Below are 22,834 nucleotides of genomic sequence, written 5' to 3'. Positions count from 1 at the left end.
CACCATGGATGGAGAGCTCTGTAATTCCTTGCCATGCTTCAATATCATATCTGTGTACTGTAGGTTTTGGACTGGTAGTCTTGCCTGAGGACTGAGCTCCAATGGGTGTAATGTAGAAATGCTCACATGTACCCAGTTTCTTTTCTGGGTCTTTTCTTCTCCATCATTTGCAACCGACTGACATTTAGGTTCTAGTGTTCCATTGTAAAGTAAACAGATATATCAGGCTGATAGTGGTCTTGCATTGATAAACCACAAATCAGTCAGGCAGGGTTCCCCACTCTGATATGATAAATAGGATTGTTTATTTGATCTCTCGTGTATTGCAGAATTGGTCAACACTAATTGCTGCCTGCTGCGGGGCATTCCAACCTTAGTGTGATAATCTAAGGGATCATGAGACAATTAACAGAATGGGAAAGCAGAAAAAAATGCTATTTTTTTCCTCTAATCTTTTCTTTTTAATTATTATCATAATTATTATAATATTACAACCTCAGGTTTGGGTTACAATAAAATATTTGTAAGTTTGAGCTCATAAAATTAGGTTCTTAGTTAGTTTCAACATCTGTAGTGACGTTCAGTCAAAAGCAATGAACTATGTAAACAGGACTGTAGCATAATTTTCTGAAATTTCAGTTAGGAGAGCAAATTATTACAAACTGCCAATCATTTGTAAATGTAAGTAACACTGTTACTTTGTTTTATTGCTTCATGTGTACATGGAGAAGTAGCTAACTCTTAAATGTTGAGAATTTTAAGTGTTGGATGACATGTGTCACTGATATTCTATATTACCTCTTTTACTCCTCACACTAAATGAGTCATATATTAGCAGGCTAAAGTTAGCTCTGTCAGTTGGTTCTGTTAGCTACATTACACCTGGCAGTCACTGTAAGAACTAGTTTGTGTGGTGCAACCTGTTTTAATTTAGTATTCATAAACCTGCACTTCGTAAATACATAAAGTTTGAACTCATGAATAGCTGGTGCAACTGGCTCCAGGCCTCTATTAAAATGAATGAAATATTTTTACTTTTTTGATTGATTTTCTCATTACACACATGTCAGTGACTTCCTGGATTCCCCACTGGTTGGCTGGCAGTCTCATGTTGAGACAATACTGGAGGAAGTCATTGCTCCTAGCCCAGAAACATAAACATAACCTCCATAAAACCACAAATAGTAACTTCAATTTTTGCACAGAATAAACAGACTAGAAATCATTTGTTTATCAGTGAGCTTAATTGGTGCTGGTAGGAGAAGTTACCCTTGAATAAAGCCAGGCTGGCTGTTTAATAATTCCACAATTCATAGTGGCTATGGGTTAAGCAGTGCTGAATGCAGAGCTGTGTCTCCAAGCAGGAAACAGTACGATGTTGAGGTTATGAGAATGAGTCCGCTTTGCAGTGGGGTACAGCAGGGTCAGGGCTGTCAAGGAAAGGCTTGAGAGAGGCTCAGTGCAATGGAGTGGACAGGACACACTCTGAATGTCTGACCACTCAGGACCAATTGAGTTAACAATTGTGTGTTGCTAAAATACTCATGTCATCTATGTATGTATGTATGAATGTATGTGTCTAGCCATCTATCCTGTGGTATAAGATAATCCCTCAGTCACATCCTACTGTAAAGCACTTTGGATAAAAGCGTCCACCAAAAGACACACCTCATGTTTAATCAGCACATGAAACAGGAGACAGACACCGCAATGCAGCTTAGCCTGAGCCAACATGATCCAGCTGAGTGTATTGACATAACCTACCTGCTGGTGTGTGTAAAGAAATGTTATTGATGGACTTATGCAAGTAGTGTGTTTGTCTGCAGGTGTGTGTCAGGGTCACAGACCTACTGACCCACCTCGCCACGTCCTCAGTTGTCAGATTAGTCAAATCTAGCAGCTTATCCAGGCCCTGCACACCCGGCTTACTGTGACCTTCGCCTCCCCCGACAGCTCTGAACAACCATGCACAAACATACACCTGTAAACACACACACATGCAAACTTGCATTTTGACATGCAGGCACCTAATGCAGGGAACATGCCCGCATGACACAAGCACCCAAGCATTGCAATTAAACAATAAATGACATGTGCCATGGAAACACACAACAACACAAAGCCCTTGGGAACAATTGAGTGAGTACACAGTCATTCAATCACTTGAAGGGATCAACTCACCAAAGGAGAGCACATAATAACTCCCTCCACCCCCTGACTCCCCCCACAGTCATAACGATCATGGTTGTTGTATGATGATGATTAAGTACAGTTAGAAATAGGGTGGTAATTATTTTAATGTAATAGTTAATTACAGTAAAATAAAAATGTCCCAACAGATTTGAGCTCAGGATTCATCCTGAGGATGGTTGCTTTATTCCAAACGATTTGAGTGGATAAACTTGAAATCTCTGTGTTACACCTTATCTGTCTGAGGTGTAGAAAAATAGTCTCATTTACCAATCCTGTCACAGGATTATTAATCATCATAAATAACTAATGAAGTTACTGCTGCTGAGCTACATGTGTAAAAATGCACACAACCTCATTCTTAATTTGGAGACACTTGTGTCGTTCCTGCTGCTGTGTCATTGCTACTGGTACTTAACGAACTCAAAGGACAGAATCCTTCAAAGAGTTGTGGGCAACAAACAGAACATCAGTAGTGACTTTTCTACAAAACTCCAGATTATAGACTTCTACAGACAAAGCAAAATAATGTCAACTCAACATAGATGAAAGGTGTTTTGTCTTTTTAACCTTCATGTATTCAAGGAAGTTTCACTGAGACGATGTCTTTCTTTTGCAGGAAGACCTCATATTCACACAATTAAGGTCAAGAGCTTTGCTCAAGGGCACCTCAGCAGTGGTAACAAAGGAAGAGCAAACGCTGCTTTTTTCACTTTCCCCATATTTTTTTCACTTCACCCTGTTAGTCCAGGTATTGAACCAATAACCTTCCAGTCACAAGCTCTCTTCTCCAACCATTAGGTTGCCACTGCAACTGATTTTGGAGAGGACTGTGTGTGTTAGTCAACTAAAGAAAAGGTGAGGCTGTCTGCTAGCGGAAATTTTCAATCTCCCAAGTTTTTACCGCAAATGTTTCAACCTGCAAGGTGTTTGTCATGCAAGGTTTTGCATAAAAAAGGTAATTCATGCGTACAGATGAATAATTCGAGAGCACAAACTATTAAATTGTGTCCTGATGACACTTCCAGAGCTCCATGAATAGTGGTGGTGCCATAAATCTGTACTTGATTGGTTCTGTCTGTAGGAGGAAGAGCACAAGTTCATAAAGGTGATGCAGCCAAATGATGCCACGGCTTTCTGGCGTCTGGTGGCAAATATCATATTTATTGGGGAGCTGTATAAAATTGGACGTTATCATGCATGACTGAATCCTGTCAGCTTCTAAGGGAAGGCAACCAGGAGTCTCTGGAGTGCTTTATCCATTTCCTCTACATTATCAGCCAACAGCTGGAGCTGGTGACGGCCAAGTGCTGCATTGATGGATGTTTTCAGAAGTTGCATGAGATTGTGAAGACTGGAAGGACCTCATCCACAATCAGTCAGATCCTGCAGGACTTTCTGGAGGAGTAACCAGGTTCCTAGCAGAGTCTCTGTGGAGGATCCTACTCCGCTGAAAGGAAAGAAGACCGAAGACTCCAGCTGTGCGCCAGAGCCAAAAGTAATAGTGGACCTGAAGGCAGTGCTCCAGTGCTGTCAATTCATGAGAAATGCTGTGGACACAACACTTGAGGGCAGCAGCGTTTCTCGAGAACACGTGAGCCTGTTGCTTCACAACCTGTACATGGTGGGGCCGCTGCCCACCCTGCAGTATCTGAAAGGTCCTCGAGGTGTCAGAGTACATCACGGAAGATGTACAGTAGCTTAAATTTGGCTGCACCTGGCAGAAATCATCACCCCAATGATGGGTGAGGGGGGAATCCCCATGGGAGAGCTGTTCAACCACATCAAGGACTTTGTGGCTCGTGGAATGTCTGGTGTCCTCCTGGCAAACACAGTCAACTTGCTGAGCCACAGAATTGCCCCAAAGGATGCTGAAATGAAACAGAAGAAAGCAGGGCTCAACTGGCAGGATTTCCTCAAAGAAGATGAGGATGTTGGGATATTCCTTCCTCTTTGAAGAGTTCAGTTTACCTTATGAGCCCACACCCTATCCCCCTTCCCCCCCTCATCACTTTTTTATAGTTTCATATGTCCTCCTCTTTTTAACCGAGCCTCACTAGATTTCATCACCTGAATAGGAGCCCCATTGCTGATCATAATGCCAGTGCCAGATGATACTGAGTGCCAACAGCCTTAAATGATCACTCTCCATCACAGCTGACAGCTCAGATCAAGGGATAGAGGTATGAGTGTGTGTATTGGTGGGCTTTGTGTGTGTGTGTGTGTGTGTGTGTGTGTGTGTGTGTGTGCGTGTGTGTATGCAAACAGATGGAGGAGATCGTCTGCATGTGGGAAAGGGAGATCTCGGGGGACCGGAGTGAAGAGTGCACATCAGACAAGATCAGTGCATCCAAGACAGAACAAAAGCGAGGGAGCTGAGCGGCCTGTACGTGACACAGAAACCCTCGCTTAGTGCTTGTGAGTAACACCTGGCATATCAAAAGCACCAAAGGGAAACCATTTTCAAAGGAGCAGTGCTGCTGGAGAGTGTTTTGTGTCGAGGGCCTCCATGGAGATCTGGGAGTTTCTGAGTTATTACATGCCATTATATGTGCATAGAAAGTAATACCACCCAATGATTAGAGATTTAAATGTATGGTATGTGTAGTTAAGCATCTGTAATCACTCACACAACAGCTGTTTTGTTTACAGTGTTTCCATTGCAGTACTTAATGCAATAAATATGTAACCAATCAAAGTACACTAACAGAGGAAGACCACACAGACTGAGTATTCACTGACACTACATGCACACAGCTGAGGTGATAGCTGCCCTGTAGAACAGTGTTAACAGTGTTATGGGTCTATAAGATGAAACCACAGTGAGGATAGTGTGGCTGTGCTGGCAGCAGCAGTGGCTGGGACAGCAGGAGGAGAAACATTAGAGTAGCAGGCTGGTGAAGGGGGAGTCACTATATGTTGGAGTCCCAACAGGGAAGATGGGTACAGGCCAAAGTGAATAAATAATATTCTTTCTCCTCCCTCAGCAGCAACATGGTGACATGCTATCACAGCACACAGAGTGAAGAGGACTGTATGTCTTTTACTCCATACTGACAGATTTAAACATCTAAAGATAATCAAATTAATTGAATTGACTTTATATAATAACTGTAAACCACTGAGACCAGGACTGGAAAGACTGAATGCTGCTACCTACATGATGATGCAATAATACAAGTCAAACTGAGCACCAAAGCATTGATCATAGTGTCTGGAGACTGTTTATAATATTCATTATACAGCCATAAACACACTTTATTGAAAACTACAGCTACAAAACTACCCTATTAAAAATCTAGGGCTCTGACCAATTTGCTATATGCCAATAGCCAATTATGCACTCTGAGCTGAAAGAGGTTTTCTTTTTGGGATAATGAATATTTTTCACAAATTGCTTGTTAATTTTCTAACAATTTCTATAATGTTGATCTCCCCATAAGCTCTCAGTCATTCTGATGTGTTTTCTACACTCTGTGAGCACAACATCTCATAATAATGTTGCTCAGAAACCTGCCTATAGGCCTTTTTCATGGCAAACATTTCGACAGGTCATTGCAGGAAAAGCACAGGTAACTTATCGTATTAATGATGCCTCTGTTCCAATAACTGCCTCAGTAAATCATGCCGGTGAGCCAGCATGCACATTAAAGGGCCCCGAAGCTGGATAACATGGCCATGACTAACCTGTGGTTTTTCTACTGTTAAATTCCTGCTATTAAAAAAAGGTATATTACTTGGTGAAACCATACATACATGGGCAACAATCCATGTGCATTAGTGTTCACTTTATGTTTTTATTCTTGACATGATCAATGTTTTAGTGTTCATTTTTTCCAACAGCCTTTCACTTGTTCCACCATTTGCTGTTGCCAGAAACCCTGAAAGCTTGATGTCTGTCTCTGCTTGAAGAACAGCGCCCTCTTCCTGTTTTGTGCTGTAAAACACCACTGGCACTGTCTGCATGTAAAAGGCCGAGTAAGTGCTGCTCAACGCTGCCAACTCTGGTCTTGTTTGTTTACACTCATTACACTTGTCTCAGTATTTATGTTGCAGTTGTTGATTTATGTAAAAACACTGCATATTTCCCCTGCACACTGACCTGAAAGTCAGTTTATGATATTGCACTGAGGCCATCTGCAGCAGTTTTGTATTACAGCTGATGGGATACTTCAGTTGACTGAGTGAATGGAGATTTGATGGCAAGTATCACTTCACTGAGTGGTATGATGCTTTCAGCTGAATAAATCAAATAAGGGTTGCTTCTGTCCCGTTACAGTGCTCCTTAGTAACTGTAGAGGAGGACGGTGTGGCTGAGAAACTCACATAATGATAGAAATCAGACATCTCTGGCTACCTGTCATTTCCTGCTGAGTCACTGGCATCTTCCCTCTTCAATAGGCCCTTTTGTTACCACAGAAGGTCAAAATGGCCAGGTGGCCGAGGTAAGGTGCTACAGGCTCTCTCTCTCTCTCTCTCTCTCTCTCTCTCTCTCTCTCTCTCTCTCTCTCTCTCTCTCTCCTTCTTTCTCTCTCTTTCTCTCTCTCTCACACACACACCTAAATGAGTCTCAGGAGCTTTTCTGCTCAGGAGGGTTTTTTTTGTCATGACAACTCGCTCTGGTTAACTCTCATTCAGTCTGTGTGAGGGTGCGTCCAGCCTTTGCAGTACTGGGAGAAGCCTACTGATGTTTTTCGCAGTCCTGATGAAGAGAACTGCAGTCTTGTGTGTGATCCACTGAGGTTTTCCACTTCACTGTAAAGCTGAAACCTGAGAAACAGAAAGTTCACTGAACATCAAGTTGATGTTAGCTGTCATTATGTGGTTTGTTTGTACATCCTCAGTGATGCACTACAGCTTCATATCCTGGAAACTGACAGGTTCAGTGACCTTGGGGGGTGACCAGTACATCCCAGTCTTCTATTATAGACCCCAAGAAGCTGTTTTTTTGTTTGTTTGTTTTGTCTTGTTTTTCTTTATTCAAATCAAGGGTCTAAGGATAGAGGATGTTGTATTGCTGTACAGACTATAAAGCCCTCTGAGGCAAATTTGTGACATTGGGCTGTACAAATAAAATGGACTTGACTTGACTTGTAGCTGCCCTGTAGGCCTTGAATGCATCTCATATGTTCACATTATATCCACAATGTAATAAGTCCTGTAATAATAATGAGACTAAATTTTTTGTTTACACGTGCTGTGCATCAGCTCAGGTTTGGTGGACATGTGAAGTACCACTGATGCTTTAGTGCCCTCTAGTGGCTAATTTGTGTAAGTTAGAATCTATCTAGTCAGTCTGTCAGTACTTTGAATTTTGACAGTTTTATAAAATATGTATAGCACCGTCTTGAAATAACAAGACCCTCTTGATGCAGGAGGACACTTCTGAAATGAAAGCAATGAGCTGATTCATACTAAAACAACTGAATCTACAGTATCTCACAGTCCCACCGATGGCACATTTTATGAAACATAATATTTAAAGACAAATAAGATTGTTGAGATGAATATATTGTTGCACAGCAAACATCTCCTTCTTAAAGCAACGTATCTTAAATTTAGGCCGCATGAGAAAATGTGTTTGGCATTGAATTTTTTTCATCCAAATATTTATTTTCATCCAGATTTTTCTACTAAAACCATTATAATGTTGAGACGGCTTTTCTGAAAACATTTCTTCATTCACATTGTAGAAACAGCCCTAAAAAATAGTTTAAGGTGATTTAAGATGACTTTGCATTCGCTGTAATGTTCACTTTGCACTGTTTGGGCTGTTCTCCTGCCAGGCAGTGTGAGTGTGAGCACAGGAGGAGTCTTCCTGTGGTGCTCGGGGGTGGAGAGGCTGCAGTCCTGTGGGTGGATGTTCTCTCCTTTGCAGGGGCGTGGTCGCTCTCCTGCTTGGATCAGGACCAAGGCCAGCGACAGCTCTGCGCAGCACACACTGTAAACACCAAACAGGCCTGACAAGACTTTTTCTCAAAAAAGACTGAATATTGCATGGAGGTAGCTCACTGTGACTCAGGACAACTGCACGCAACTTACACCATAGATGTAATGAAAATACACCAAAGAAACTAGTTCCATTACTATTTAGTTATTTTGGGAAGCAAGTTGAGAGACATCTTTATACAGTACATTTCATACTTAAAGTGATGGAGTTGTATAGAGTTTATATGGTGAAAAACCACAAATACCGGCTGCTGATAGAAAGCATAATTTAATATATTTCTGCCTCATTTAATCTAACATCTTTGTTGTGATGCAATGATAATGACTGACACGAGTTTAACCACTCAGGCCACTTTAATGAGTCTCATCCCGTATTCCGATATTGCGGAGGTCGGAGGGGGATGAGGGCGGCTGGATGCAGACTGCAGCACCAAAACACACTCTGGCGCACAGTTCTACACATCGATCCCATTAGCTATTCTGCTGGGACAGCAAAGAAAACTGCAATGACAGTGGACAGTGGTCTAAAGTAACATGAGACAGTCCAGAGGGATGTTAAATGTACTGGAGAAATGAGATTACATACATGATTTTATTATAATATAATTTTATTTGCATATCATAAAGTCAGCTCATCAAAGTGATTCGAAAGAGCCCGTAAAAGTGAAGTCAAATAGATCAGTAAGCTCTAAGGTGAGACGCAATACAGCCCCTACACAAAGCGTGATCTTCATTTAGAGTGGTTGTGTGTTGATGCTTGAGTTACACGGCAGAAAAGAGGGGCTGCATGAGTGAATTCGTGTCTCCCCAGAGGGTGGAGGCTTTCTGCAAAAGCTTGCAGGTTTCCCCTCATCTTCTGTTGTCCCTGCGTCAAATGATGCGCAGGCGCCTTCACTATAAAAGCACCTGTCCTGGCCAGACATCACTCGCATCTCACTTACTTTCTCTCACACACTCACCCTCACACACTCCTGAACTCCACACACTCTCTCTCCGTTACAGAGCAGTCGGGCCGGACACCAGCACGGTAAAGGAACATGAGTTATTCCGGCGACATTTACAGCAGCAGCTCCTATCGGAGGATCTTCGGAGATGCTCCCCGGTCCGGTCGCTTTGGACTGGGCAGCAGCAGCAGCCCGTCCCGCCTGCAGTCTACGGGATTCCGCAGCAGCCACCGCACCTATGGTTCCCCCTCCGGCGTCTCCTCCACCACCTACCGCAGGAGCGCGGCTGCGCCCGGCCGCGGCTTGTCCTCCATGCCGGACTCCATGATGGACCTGACCCAGTCCACCGCGGTCACCAACGAGCTGAAGATCATCCGCACCAACGAGAAAGAGCAGCTGCAGGGCCTCAACGACCGCTTCGTGTCCTTCATTGAGAAGGTTCACAACCTGGAGCAGCAGAACAAAGTCCTGGAGGCGGAGGTCACTCTGCTGCGCCAGCGCCACAACGAGCCCTCTCGCCTGCACGAGCTGTATGAGCAGGAGATCCGCGAGCTGCGGGCGCGCGTGGAAGAGCTGACGCACGAGAAGAGCCAGATGCACCTTGACTGCGTGCAGATGAACGACACGCTGGAGCGCGTGCGGGAGAAGCTGGATGAGGAGAGCAAGCTGCGCGAGGAGGCTGAGAACACCCTGAAGGGCTACCGGAAGGACGTGGACGACGCCACCCTGGCGCGCCTGGAGCTGGAGAAGAAAGTTGAGTCACTGCTGGATGAGATCGCCTTCCTCAGGAAAGTTCATGAGGAGGAGCTGCAGGAGCTTCAGGCGTCACTGCAGGCCACACAGGTAGGCTACACAACCGGCCTGCGGGCCACACTGACAGGTGATACTTTGTTCCCGGGTATTGACTGATTATCAATAACCACTTTTCAGTGTCACACTGCCCAAAATACTGCAACAATTCCTGCAAATCAGTTTTCAAAGTCAGATCCTATACAACATGTTTTACCATGTACTTCAACATATCTGATAGGGACTGAGGCTTGACTTTACTGTGACCTTATCAAAGTAGATTATGTTTTTTTTGTATTATGTAATGGCATCCTGAGCCTATAATATATTATAATATACCTAATATGTAATAAAATTAATTACTCAGTTCTACTACAACACAGTAAATATTATTGTTTATATAATCTGAAAGTTCCCTACAGTAGTCTAGGATTTGCTAACCTTTTACAAAGCTGTTAGAGATGTGAAATATCACATCATACAGTTTTCCTGTAATCACGACTTGCTGCGTCCTCCTCAAACTCACCACTGCGCACTGGATAATTGATGGCACTGCATTTCCGTTTCAGCACCTCGCGCTGTCCCCCCCTCCTCCTCCTCTCATAAAGTCTGGGTTCTCGAGCGTCGCTGCAGCGTCCCGCGCGCTCCGTCACGCCCCCGTGCAAACTTTAAGACGCAGCCTAAATCTCTACATGTCGAGGCTGTTTGTGTCTTTTCTCGCTAGTTAGTAACTCTGGAGTCGGTGGCGTTATGTATCAAGCTGTAGTCTCTATGGGAGTAGATAATTAATTTGTGAGTATTATGTGAGAGTGGTGACATTTGAGATAAAATAAACAAACTTAAAGAAATAAGGTCGCTGTAAACCTGCGCTTGTAGCCTAAGTGTCGCCATTTATATTTTCGTGACAATGTGGTGATGTTTTCATTAAAGAAGGGGAGGGGAGGGGGCGGTGGGCAGAGGGGGGGGGGGGGGGGGGGGGGGAAGGGTTGGGGCGTTGGTGAAGGGAGGGTGGAGGGGAGGGGAGGGGGTGTAATGCGGAGAAATAGCGCATAATCCAGGGGTGTGGTCGTCCTAAAGAGAAACAGTCAGGACAAACCCTATGAGGTACACTAATGCTAATTTTTAATGTAAAATTGTGTTTTAAAAAGTGTTTTAACAGCAGCAAAACTTTGAAAATATTGTCCAAATTTCACAAAAAAGTTTTTTCCTGATCCCAAACACGCTCGTGCATCACTAAGAAAACCATCAATAATATCGATTCGTGTTAAATAACAGAAACTCCTCCAGTTACTCTCAATTTTATGGTGCTATTATTAGAGCTCATCATGTAGCATATTAAGCAAATCAAAAAGAAGAAAATACTTGTCATTTGATGTGAATGAAGGCAGAAGGCAACTTCTACTGGGACTTTGAGCAGGAATCAATTGTGCAGTGTTAAGTAAGTCATGCAGATGAATGATGGTTGCTGGGTAGATTTCTCCAGGGTTTCTCCTCTTCCCTGCAGGGAATATTATTGCCATGTAAGCTATTGACAGCACAGCAGAGAGAAGCCTGATTCAGCAGTCGATTCATCAGCTCTGCAGCAGTCCACACCACTGGCTGCAACTCAGCTCATCAACATACAGCTCAGCTTATACATATATTATGTTACCACGGGGAACACACTCCAACTGCAGCACACAGAGACAGATTAGATTATTTTGTACAGGGTTTGAGTGACTTTATCTCAGAGCTTCCAAAGTACAAACAAAACATAAAGAAATATTCTTGAGATTCCAGCATCCTCACTGATCAGTGTGGTCAGTTCATCAACCACAGATAGTCCAGTGTGCCTTAAAAGACTTTTTTGTCATCCACGGTGTCATTCAGTATGTTCAACAAACCAGTGTGTTACAATAGCTTCACTCCTTTTTTAAGAACAGACAAAAATGAAGCTTTTCTAACTCCTGTTACAGACTTAAAACTTGAATTACTCTTGTTAACAGATGAGATTGTTGCATAATCAAAATGATACATTGGGAAAAAACAATTTAAATAACTCAAATAATGTAAAAGCAGAAAGAAACAAAGTAAAGCAGGTAAACAAAATCTGAACAATTATGATTTAAGGGTTACAATAATAACCCTTAAATGCTTCTCTTCCACCTCTCTTAAACCCAGGTGTCAGTGGAGATGGACATGACCAAACCGGACCTGGCTGCTGCCCTGAAGGACATCAGGGCCCAGTATGAGAACCTGTCATGCAGGAACCAGGCCCAGGCAGAGGAGTGGTACCGTTCCAAGTTTGCCACCGTGACCGAGACGGCTGCCCGCAACCAGGACGCCATCAAGCAGTCCAAGGAGGAGCTGAGTGAGTACCGCAGGCAGGTGCAGGCCCGCACTCTGGAGATTGAGGCCCTCAAGGGCCACAACGAGGCCCTGGAGAGGCAGATTGCTGAGATGGAGGATCACCATAACAATGAAATTGGAGAGATGCAGGTATGTAAACAACAGGGGGTGGTGAGACTTTGGTGTTTTGTGGGGGCTAATTAATATTTCATAATATAATGTGTGTATGTGTGATTGTAGGATACCATTCAGCAGCTGGAGGCTGCCCTGCGCAGCACCAAGGGAGAAATGTCCCGTCACCTGCGTGAATATCAGGACCTGCTGAACGTCAAGATGGCGCTGGACATTGAGATTGCTGCCTACAGGTTTGCTGCATTCCAAACAATACAGCAGTCATCAGTTAACTGACCTGCATTTAAATGTTAACTTTTACACTGTGCCATACATGTACCGACCCCTCACTTATTTCACATATTCATGTGAAGAAATATAATGGTTATTATTGTGTATTTTGCATTTTGCTATCCTCACCTTCACATTTTTGAAGGTGAGATACATCAAATGCAAAATTCCACCACAACTTGGCTAACAGAGACTTTGACAAGAAGTCTTGTCTGAATTTTCAAGTTCAGACAAGACTTTTTCAACAGTTTTTAGGTATTTTTTAAAAGTGTTTTCCACCCAAAGAAACATTATTATTTTTGTCTTAAATATCTCAAGATGAAATAAACTTGAAAGAGCTTCACTTCCACTCTAACATTTGTTTTAAGCATTAGAATTAAACTTTTCTGGGGTGTCTGGTGGCCTAGTTTTTAAGACGCACACCATTTAACCTATATCTGTCTCCAGCTACACTCTACATTATTCAATAAAATGCCCAAAAAGTACTCTTTAAAAGATAATTTTCCACTTGAAAAACTTCTATTAGCAGTGTTGACAGTCCAATCTATATATCTCTCTTTCCCACAAATAAATCGATCCTTTTTCCACTGTAACAAGATACATGAAGGGAAGTGAAACCTTACAATAATCTTACTCAGCAACAATGATAGTCTTCTGGGAAAATATACCAGAACAGAGAGCAGAGGTGCTGCCAATGATACTCCAGTGACATTAGATCACTCAGGGGAGATGCAGAGAGATAATAATAGTAACGAATCCAGACTACAAGGTGACGTCATCTCTTGTTCTTCGTCTCTGTCTGTGCAGGAAGCTGCTGGAAGGCGAGGAGTGTCGCCTCAGCTCCGTGGGCGGCGCCATGGTCCAGTCTGGCTACCCCGGTTTCTCCTACATGTCAGCCCGCAGCTACACCCTTGGAGCCTACAGGAAGTCCAGCTCCAAGCCGGAGGAGGAGGAAGAGGAGGCGGAAGAAGAGGAAAAGGAGGAAGAGGAGGAGGGAGAGGAGAATGAGGAGGCCGGAGAGGAGGGAGAGGAGGGAGAAGAGGCAGAAGAGGGAGAAGAGGGAGAAGAAGGAGACGACCAGGAGGAAGGCGAGGGTGAGGGAGAGGAGGAGGAAGAAGAAGAGGAGGAAGAGGAGAAGCCGAAAGAGAAGGATGAGAAGGAGAAGAAGAAGGAGAGTCCCAACGGGAAGCCCAGCAAGAGCTAAACTGCTTGTGTCACCATCAGTATCATCATTGTCATCAATACTCATCACATCAATCACATACTGTATATGGATCAGGTTCCTGTTCACATCTTCTGTCACACACACACACATGAATCTGCACACTCCAGATGCCTCACGCCTGTGTTGTTCTGTCTCTGTTTACTCTGTAACTCAGAAGTGATTAGTTCAAAGTAAACTTGATTAGATGGAGGAGGAGCTTCAGACAGGAGTAGATGTATTAGCAGAAGAGTTTTACCCATTTACACACTCTGCCATCATGTCATCATGATTTTACATCACATAAATGCAGAGTTTCATCAGTTTGACACGGGGGATGATATTTTTCCTCATATGAGCAACAGCAAATGTGCCATTAAATATCAATATCTACAACAAGAGCAATCAAAACCTTGAAAGTAACAATTTTGTCAGCACACAGACTTTAAGATAAACGCACAGCTCAGCACGAGCACGAGAAGCAGCCAGTCCAACTTTTACGGTGCTATTTGATTTTTACATATAAAAGTTGGAGAGTACTGTAAGTAAAGAATGTATCATAGGACGAAGCTGTACCAGCTCATTCCTGAATGACAGCTTGTTACACAGGGAAGTTTAAATGGATTAAATGCTTCTATTTTAACAATAAGTCCAACCCCGCATTCCCCACAGCAGATGAATGCTTTTCACTTTGCTCTTTTATTCCACTTCACTTGGTCTCTTCATCCCATCCCACCACGACAAAATGAAATGTACACATTCACCACCAACGATTCAAGCCCTTTCCCATTCTCTCTCAGTCACTGCAGTGTCGCAGCACGGCAATAATGGCAACTTGGAGCTCTGAAAAACTGTATATAGAAATGTGTTGGGAGGATGAGTTGTGTTTTCAGTTCCTGGAGAGGAGAAGTGGGTTATGCGGCAGCTTCTCTGCGGGGAAGTGCATCTTTGGGAATGAAAAATATAGAGTTTAAATTGCTGCTATATATATTTTTTTTGGGAATATGAATTATCCCCCCTTTGATTGATTCATTTGTCAATGAGTTTGTCAGACATGTCACCTGTCAGAGTTTGATATTTATCTGGAAGTCTGCTTCCTTCCTTACTTTCTTTCACTTTGTTTTTTAGAGAAAACCAACCTTGCTTTTTCCTTTTTCCCCTCACACAAATGTGGTGGTGCTTTTGTTTAATTTAGCTGGAAACAGGAAACACGGTGAAGGTGAGCGTGGCTGTCAGTGTCAGGCAGCTGATGGTGACACCGACAGCCCTCCACTCAGACTGCAAGTGGCAGGTGGGGCAGATGCCACTGCTGTCCTGGTTATATGGTGTTGCATATAAGGGCTATTTTCACCATAACCCCCTCTATCGCTTTGCCCTGAAACATTAGTATCACTGTTGCTCATCATTTTACCCCCCCGTGCTTTTTTTTTCTTTTTGACAAATGAATGAACCAACGGGCATGAATGCATGGCCTGACTCTCAGAGCTTGAATATCTGCAGATGGGATAGATTTTCGCTTGTTGTGTGTTCAATTAAAAACTTGCCTTAACCATAACTGAAAAAAACAAACAAACATGTTTTCACCTGCATCTCACTTGTTTCTGGGGAGGCTAAGGAGTGCTGACACTTTCCAGACCGTTCTGCTAAACAACTGTGACTGTACGGGCTGCTATCTCATGCAGTGATATTCCTCTCTAAGCCAAATAAAGACATTTATTAACCAAACATTCAGTTCGTGTCTGTGTCTTGAGTTTCATGAAAACACATACAAAAATATTGTAAGTGGAGTATAGGACTAAAATTAATATCTTAAAAGAAGACATTAATTATCAAAATATTCATTCTAAAGTTTTCAACGTGATAAATCTTAATAAGTAACAACACATTTAATAAGAACTGACATGACATATGGTAAACAGATAATTAGATGTGAATGATATTATACTTCATAGTTGTTCAATTGCAGTTACAAATCCAAATATGGATTTATGGTGATTTCATTAAATAAAGTATTGAGGGCTGGACTAGTGTAGTGTATATAGAGCTCATATATAAAATGAATAAAAAGGAAGGGTAAAAGCATGTAGGAGTTGAATGTATTTGTATTTGCTGTGTAATACCAATAATGCTGACATTAACAAATAATGCTGTTGAAAAGTTTGCTGATGTTATATGAGATTGCAGGCTGATCAAGGCTGAAGAACTGTTAGATAGTTCAAGCAAAAAACAAAAAGCTGACTGAGCTGAGCAAAACTGAACACAGGACAAGACTGAAGAAACTGAACAGAACAGAACAGAGGATCCAACAAAACTGAACTGAAAATCAGGACTGAAATACAAACTGAACTTAACAAACAAAGAACAGGTGGCCAGACACAAGGGCAGGCTGGGAGCTGATAGGCTGAGGGAAACACAGGGAGCGGAGCAGGGCAGGTGTGAAGGTAACAGCAGGCTGGGGAAAACCACTGAGAGCAGGGCAGGGCTAATGAGCGTGATGCGGGGCTGGTGTGGAGGGAAAAATGGGCTGGGGAGGGATGCAGGAACACAAGAGGGAAACACAGAGCAAACAGAAAACCAAAACCCAGAAAACACAACACTCTTAATCCAACCCAGCATACATGAACCCATCCAAGAATACACATGAATATAAACCCAAGTACACAACACCATAAACTAACTAATAATGCAAGACAGTCCTTTAAACCTACAATCCAAATCATAAACGAGCAAAATCATATGACCAAAAGGACTGGACAACAGAAGTGTAACCAAGAGAACAAAAACACAAAGAGTCAAAAAACCATGAATCCATGACAGCTGAAAGTGATGAAATATGATATTGGTCTGTACAGAAATAGATGACTGACATGGTGATTAAGTTTGCAGAAAAACAAAAACATTAAAGCCATTTATGTATGTTCATAAGTTCGTCCATTATCTGATGTTACCTGTTCATATACCAGGAATATTAAAGCAGCTGCAGCCCATTGAGAATGTGTTAAGGTCAGGAGGTCTGTTGGAAGGTCATCATTACCTTAACTCTAACACAAGCATACATTCTGGCAATTCAGTTCAGCTGTGTTTATTTGCACTTCAAATAACAATTCAACAGCTTTCATCACACACGGTTCAACTGACTTAAACTTACAGCATTTGTTCTTTTACTGACATCCCTTTCACTTCAATTGACATTTCATTTGCTTTCAGCCCTACACCTGACACTTCATCCAACATCTCTACTGTTGACATTGCTAAACCCTCAAATGTCACTGCATCTGCTTTCAGATTCATTCTTCAACTGAAACTTCAGCTTATTTCAGTGTTTACACTCAAGCTGGTAAGTCAACATGGCTTTATGATTCCTTTTCATTGTTTACACCTCAAATGACACTTGAGTGCAATTTTTTCAATGCATAAACTTTAACTGACACTTTTTTAAGTGCCTCAGTGGTTACACAATGTCTACACAGCCTGCGTGGTGAAAGGAGCTTCAGTCTTCCGTCTGTATAGGATGCGTTAGGCAGCACTCAGAGCCCAACACACAATCACAGTAGCTGTGCACATGAAATGAAAGAAAATAGATTTGAAGCACTAAAGTTGTGGTTCCACGTGTCCAGCATGAGTGAAGCATGAGCTGTTATGTGGTCTGTGTAGACAGATGTTTTCATTAAAATCTAACCATATCTGTTGCATCAGACACGTGTCTGACTGACGACTGAATAACACAACTGAAACACCTGCTGTGTAGACAACCGTTTAGGGGCAAAACACATTAGCTGCATCCTGAAGTGCATCACTGTGAGTTGACACATAATTGGCGTGTATCACTGTGTCATGATATGCTGCTGTCATATTTCCCAACATCAACATCTGCAAACTCTTTTTTTTTTACATTAGGTCACTAAATGTACAAATCTCAGCTAAAATACCCCGGCTATTTCTGTACTGTATATTGTACTGTGCATCTGGCATGTCAACTGACATGTGTCAACAGGCAGGTCCACTGCACTGAGGGCCACCAGAATGGAGATGACCACTGGGGTGGGGCCTTTTGTCACGACTTGTTCAGTGGGTCATGGCCACACCGCAGCAGGTGGGGTTACTGTACCACAATTTTAACTCTTCACACATGGATCAAAATGTTCCTACAAGTTTCCTTTCTAACCTATAGGAGCAGGAGAAGTTTTGGAGCACTGAGCCATACTGAACATGTCCCATTCACTGCCATTGAATCAGAAGGCTAAATCTTTCTATGCTTTCCTGCCTTTTGGCAGTGGTTTCTCCTTTATCTAAATGCATGGTACCATTACACATATATATCATGAAATTCAGCTACTACTGTTCAGCTGCTACTGCTGCAACTTGCAGTTTAAAATTAAGAGCTACAAGTTACACTATATGAGCAGTTGTCTTAATAAGCAGTCTGTTCACATTTCTCCCATCACAGCTTTCTGCTTTCAGACTTTTCAGTTCTGACAGGTGTATAAACAGGTGTATTACATTTCTCCTCAGGGCCTTTAGTTGTTTTCCTGTCTTAAGGTGTTTTCAGACCTATAGTTTGTTTACACTGGTTGCTGTTACAAGAACCATTTAGCTCAAACTTGCAAAGTATGCTTTGTAGTTGGGTCATATCGAGTTCAGATGATGTTCCAATGACAAATAAACCTCTCCAGAATTCATTTGTGACCAGCCTGAGATCATTGGAGAAAATTTTCTCCAAAGGGTCTTGGTACGGTTGTTTGGGTCCACACCTGAATCATACCAAGGGGGGGAAATGAAAGAATGATTCAACCAGACTAAACATGTTTAAAAACACCCTGAGACCCCTCTGTCCTTGAACCAAAGTGTCGAGAGTTTAAGGGTGTTTTCAAAGCTATAGTTTGTTTTCTCTGGTCCAAATCAGTGGATGAGTTGGTAAACTTGTGGCGTTTTACCTTGGGTTCAATTTCTTTTCACACAGAAAAAATTCAAGCAAACCAAAATGCATCACTAAAAGCCACATAGGAAGGTTCACTCTGCTCATTGGGTAGATGTGTCTGAGGCGTGAGCAAGGACATTAAGGAAGAAGATCCAGTCTGCCCAAATATCTTCCTCTAAAGGGTCTCTGTGCGTTGTTTTGGTCTGATATAGTCGGACTAAGCAGGTCTGAAAATGCCCCAAATCTCACTCCAACCAATGTCCTTGCTGGTTTCATAATTAAATGGACTTACTGCTTTACAACATGCAAGTCTCTCTGATATGCACTGATGCACAAACATTTAGCTAAAGGAAGCGCCCCATAGTTTGACATTAGTTCTGTTTGTCTTGAGACAGGCTTTAACATGAAATCTGTAGAAATGACTTATGGCCTAAATATGGAATTAATATGACACCAAACACACAGTTTAGTCTGACTGCCATAAAAGTATGTTATCTGTCTCTGACTTTAGATTGTTTAGCAAAATGTTTTTTGAACTTTTAAATGTACATCTTTGCTAGTTAGGTCTAAATACATGGTGACAAAAATATGTTTGCTACATGTAAAGTAGCCACTGCAGGTGCAAAGTTACATCTTTGGGACAGCTGATGTACCACTTACCAAATGTAGGTCTGAAGCATTTATTTTGAATGGTGTGTCTGCTTATTCACTTTCAACCACACAGATGTAACACAAAGTGACTGCTTCTACTCACAGGCCTCCCTGCCTCTGTAGCCTTCAGGCAGAAGTCAATGCCTTTTTGTTTATGTGCAGAGCTGCATAATGGCTGCTGGGTGTTAGTATCATCTCATCTCAGCTCCCGCCTGCCTGCACCCAGAGGTGAAGGATGGAGCTGGCTAAGATGGATGGCTGTTGCCAACGCTGGCCCACCAGCACAGCTGTCACCAGCAAGAACTTCATCACAGCCTGAGACTGTTTGTTTCCCTGCTCACAGATTGTGTGTGTGTGTGTGTGTGTGTGTGTGTGTGCCTGTCGTGTGTGTGGGAGGGAGAATCAGCACAGTGGCAAAAACGTTATCAGCACTAACAGAAAATCAATAAAACTGTCAGAAAAGCAGGAGGAAAGTAGCAAGGACAAATGTATTTGACTAAAGTATTAGGTGAAAAGGAGCATGTGAGTTTCAAGAAACAGAATGCAACATGATACAGCAAAAGTAAAGGACAAGAGCTGCAAATTCTTCTCTGAGCGAGCTTGGAACAATCAATAAGAAGAAGAGACCATTAGAGACTCATGACTATAATACTGGATAAAGTTAAGGCTGTAGATTCTTACTGTCTGTGTACTGGATTTAACTGCACATTTGCATCTTGCAGTATGTTTCTTGTTTGACACCCACCCACCAGTCCTTCTGTATCCGCAGAGACTGTTAGGTTATCGACCACACGTCACAAATTGCCTGACTGAGTACCTGTTTACAACTCGAGAGCTTTACTAAGTCATAATTAAAGTTATTAGCCATGCAAGCAGCGGCTCTATGGATGCAATGTCTGTCGGTTGGTCCGCCAATTTGCTCCAGACTGAAATATCTCCGAAATTATTGAATGGATTGAGACAAAATTTTGTACAGACATTCATGGCTCCAGAGGATGAATTCCATTGACTTTTGTGATCCCATGAATTTTCCTCTAGCATTTGTCAACAACTATTGGATGAATTGCCCTGAAATTTGTTAAAAATACTCATGTCTCCCTTAGGATGAATTGTAATAACTCTGGTGATCCCTTAAAGGGGACATATTATGCTTTTTGTTATTCTCTGTTAATTATATACTGTTATGATGTTAGATATCTATGTTAAACGCAGTAAAAGTTCCAAAACTTGAGGTTAATGTATGTAGAAAGCTCTGAATGCTTCATTTGCAACAACCATTCGTTCTGTAGCCTTTGTTGCTAATGTTGTTGCTAAGGTTTTTTCATGTATTTTTTGCCGTCCACTTTCCTATTTCAGGTTGGATTTTGGCAAAACAAAATACAGCACTAGCAGAGATGTGTGTGTGTGCGCGCGCGCGTGTGTGTGTGTGTGTGTGTGTGTGTACAGGGTGGTGTGAGAAAGGAAGGAGGAGGAAATAGATGGTGGACATGAATCGTGTGGGGTCAAGTCACACGAGAGTTCCAGGCAATGGGACCGTTCCGTTCATTCCTATGAAAGTTGCTCAGTGGCACATGCCAAATACAGAAATGAACACAACTGCGCTCAACCCTTGGACTAGATAATACTGACTTTTCCCGCTTTTTTCAACTTCGCAACTTTTCGCGAACCTACTCTCCCCAGTTTCCTCAGGCGCCACCCCTCAATGGCATAGACTTGGTGCTTCAGGCTAAATCCCTGCCTAAGGGCCATGTGTCATTCCTCTATAACCTCCTATCTCCAATAGATGATTCGTCCGTCTGTATACAAAAACAAAAACAAACATGTGTCACCGGATGTATTGTTTACTGAAACTGTGAATAAATAAAAAATATTGATAAAAAAAAAAAAGAAACGAAAGTACATGCAATCGAAAACAATAAAAGGTAGATTTAAGGTGGAAAAGCAACAGCGTCTTGAAGTCATGGAAAGAAGTGATTGATCTGAGTGAGCAAATTTTTCCAATCTGATGGTGCTTTAAAACTTAAAAACACATCTCCCAATTTCTTTGAGATTCTAGGAACAAAAAAGGATGTTGAGTGTGTCTAAGTGAATATAATGAACTGAATGGAACCAAAAGCTGTTTTAAGTATAAAGGATAGTTAAAGTAAATACATTTGAAAACAAAGAGCAACAAATGTCTCCTAGAGTGAAGTGGTAGCCAGTTCAGTGTGTCCAACAGTGATGCGTGCGGTAAGGACACCTCAGAACAAATCTACAAATATTATTGTAAAATACATTTAAAGGCTGAAGATGGGATTCAGAGGTGTTCTGATATCTGATATTGCCATAATCAGTGATGAGATATAAAAGCTGTTGGACAATGCTTTTTCTTACTTGGAGAGTAAAACAATTAATTGACCGATATAGTATTCTGAGACTAGCATTTATTTTATTTCTAATAAAATCAATATGAAGCCTAAAAGAAAATTCAGAATCAACCCAAAGTCCCGAGTATTTAAATTTATCAACTTCAATGAATGGAGACTCATCAGTAAAACCAATAGCCAACTCAAACTCAGCAGGTGAATGATTATAACTGGTGCCAAATAACATGCTGCTTGTTTAATATGAGATTGCTATTTAAAAAACATTTTTGAACAAAAGCAAATTCTGATTGCAAAGAGCTTTGAATTTTAGTTATATCAGAGTCAGATGTATATATAACTGTGTCATCTGCATATCACTGAACAGAACAATTAGAACAAATATTAGGAAGGTCATTAATAAAAATAGAGAAAAGTAAAGGTCCTAAGATACATCCTTGTGGTACAACCTTTTCAATAGTTAAATAATTTGATGACAGTTATGGAGGTAAGAATTGAACCAAAATATTGTCCGTTGAGAGACACCAATAGCATAAAGTTTATCAAGAAGAAGATAATGGTCAATCAAATCAAAAGCCTTGGTTAAATCAATAAAAATGGCTCCTGTGAACTGACCTGTGTCTAGAGATGATAATACATCATTGGAAAATATTACAAGGGCCGTAGTGGTTGAAAAGTTAGAATGAAAACCAGAATGAAATGGGAATAAAATATTGTGATCATTAATGTACTGAGATAATTGATTTAAAATTAACTTCTACAGTACAAATAATAGAAATTGGTCTATAAGTATCAAGATCTAGTGGAACTCCTCCTTTATGAAGTGGAGTGACTTCAGCACATTTCCAAATAGATGGAAGATTACAAGTAGATAGGGACAGATTAAATAGGTCAGCAAGTGGAAAAATAAGTATTTCATAAGCTAATTTTATAAACTTTGCCTCTGAGCCATCGGGACCAGGAGCACAGCCAACATTTAGAGCAGAAATAGCTTGCATAATTTCAGCGAGTAAGATACATCTGAAAGAAAATGAGCCACTGGTAGTTAGGTTGCTAATTTGATGATTTAAATAAGGTGTAACAAAAGAATATGAACCAC

At 41.8% G+C, this 22,834-nt stretch overlaps 1 protein-coding gene across 1 annotated transcript; it reads left to right on the top strand.

The window, feature by feature from the left end:
• The first annotated feature begins 8,994 nt into the window (after window positions 1–8,994).
• neff1 (neuronal intermediate filament family member 1) lies at window positions 8,995–15,528 on the top strand. Its single transcript, XM_067602767.1, has 4 exons — window positions 8,995–9,926; window positions 12,033–12,350; window positions 12,441–12,565; window positions 13,410–15,528. The coding sequence occupies exons 1-4, from the start codon at window positions 9,177–9,179 to the stop codon at window positions 13,804–13,806; spliced, it is 1,590 nt and encodes a 529-aa protein (XP_067458868.1). The 5' UTR covers window positions 8,995–9,176; the 3' UTR covers window positions 13,807–15,528.
• Window positions 15,529–22,834: the final 7,306 nt, after the last annotated feature.

The sequence above is a fragment of the Thunnus thynnus genome, chromosome 2 (assembly GCF_963924715.1).
Source record: "Thunnus thynnus chromosome 2, fThuThy2.1, whole genome shotgun sequence".
In the NCBI taxonomy this organism is placed as follows: Eukaryota; Metazoa; Chordata; class Actinopteri; order Scombriformes; family Scombridae; genus Thunnus; species Thunnus thynnus.
The sequence above is the reverse complement of the archived record's forward strand: the minus strand, read 5'-3'. Positions and strand labels throughout refer to the sequence as shown.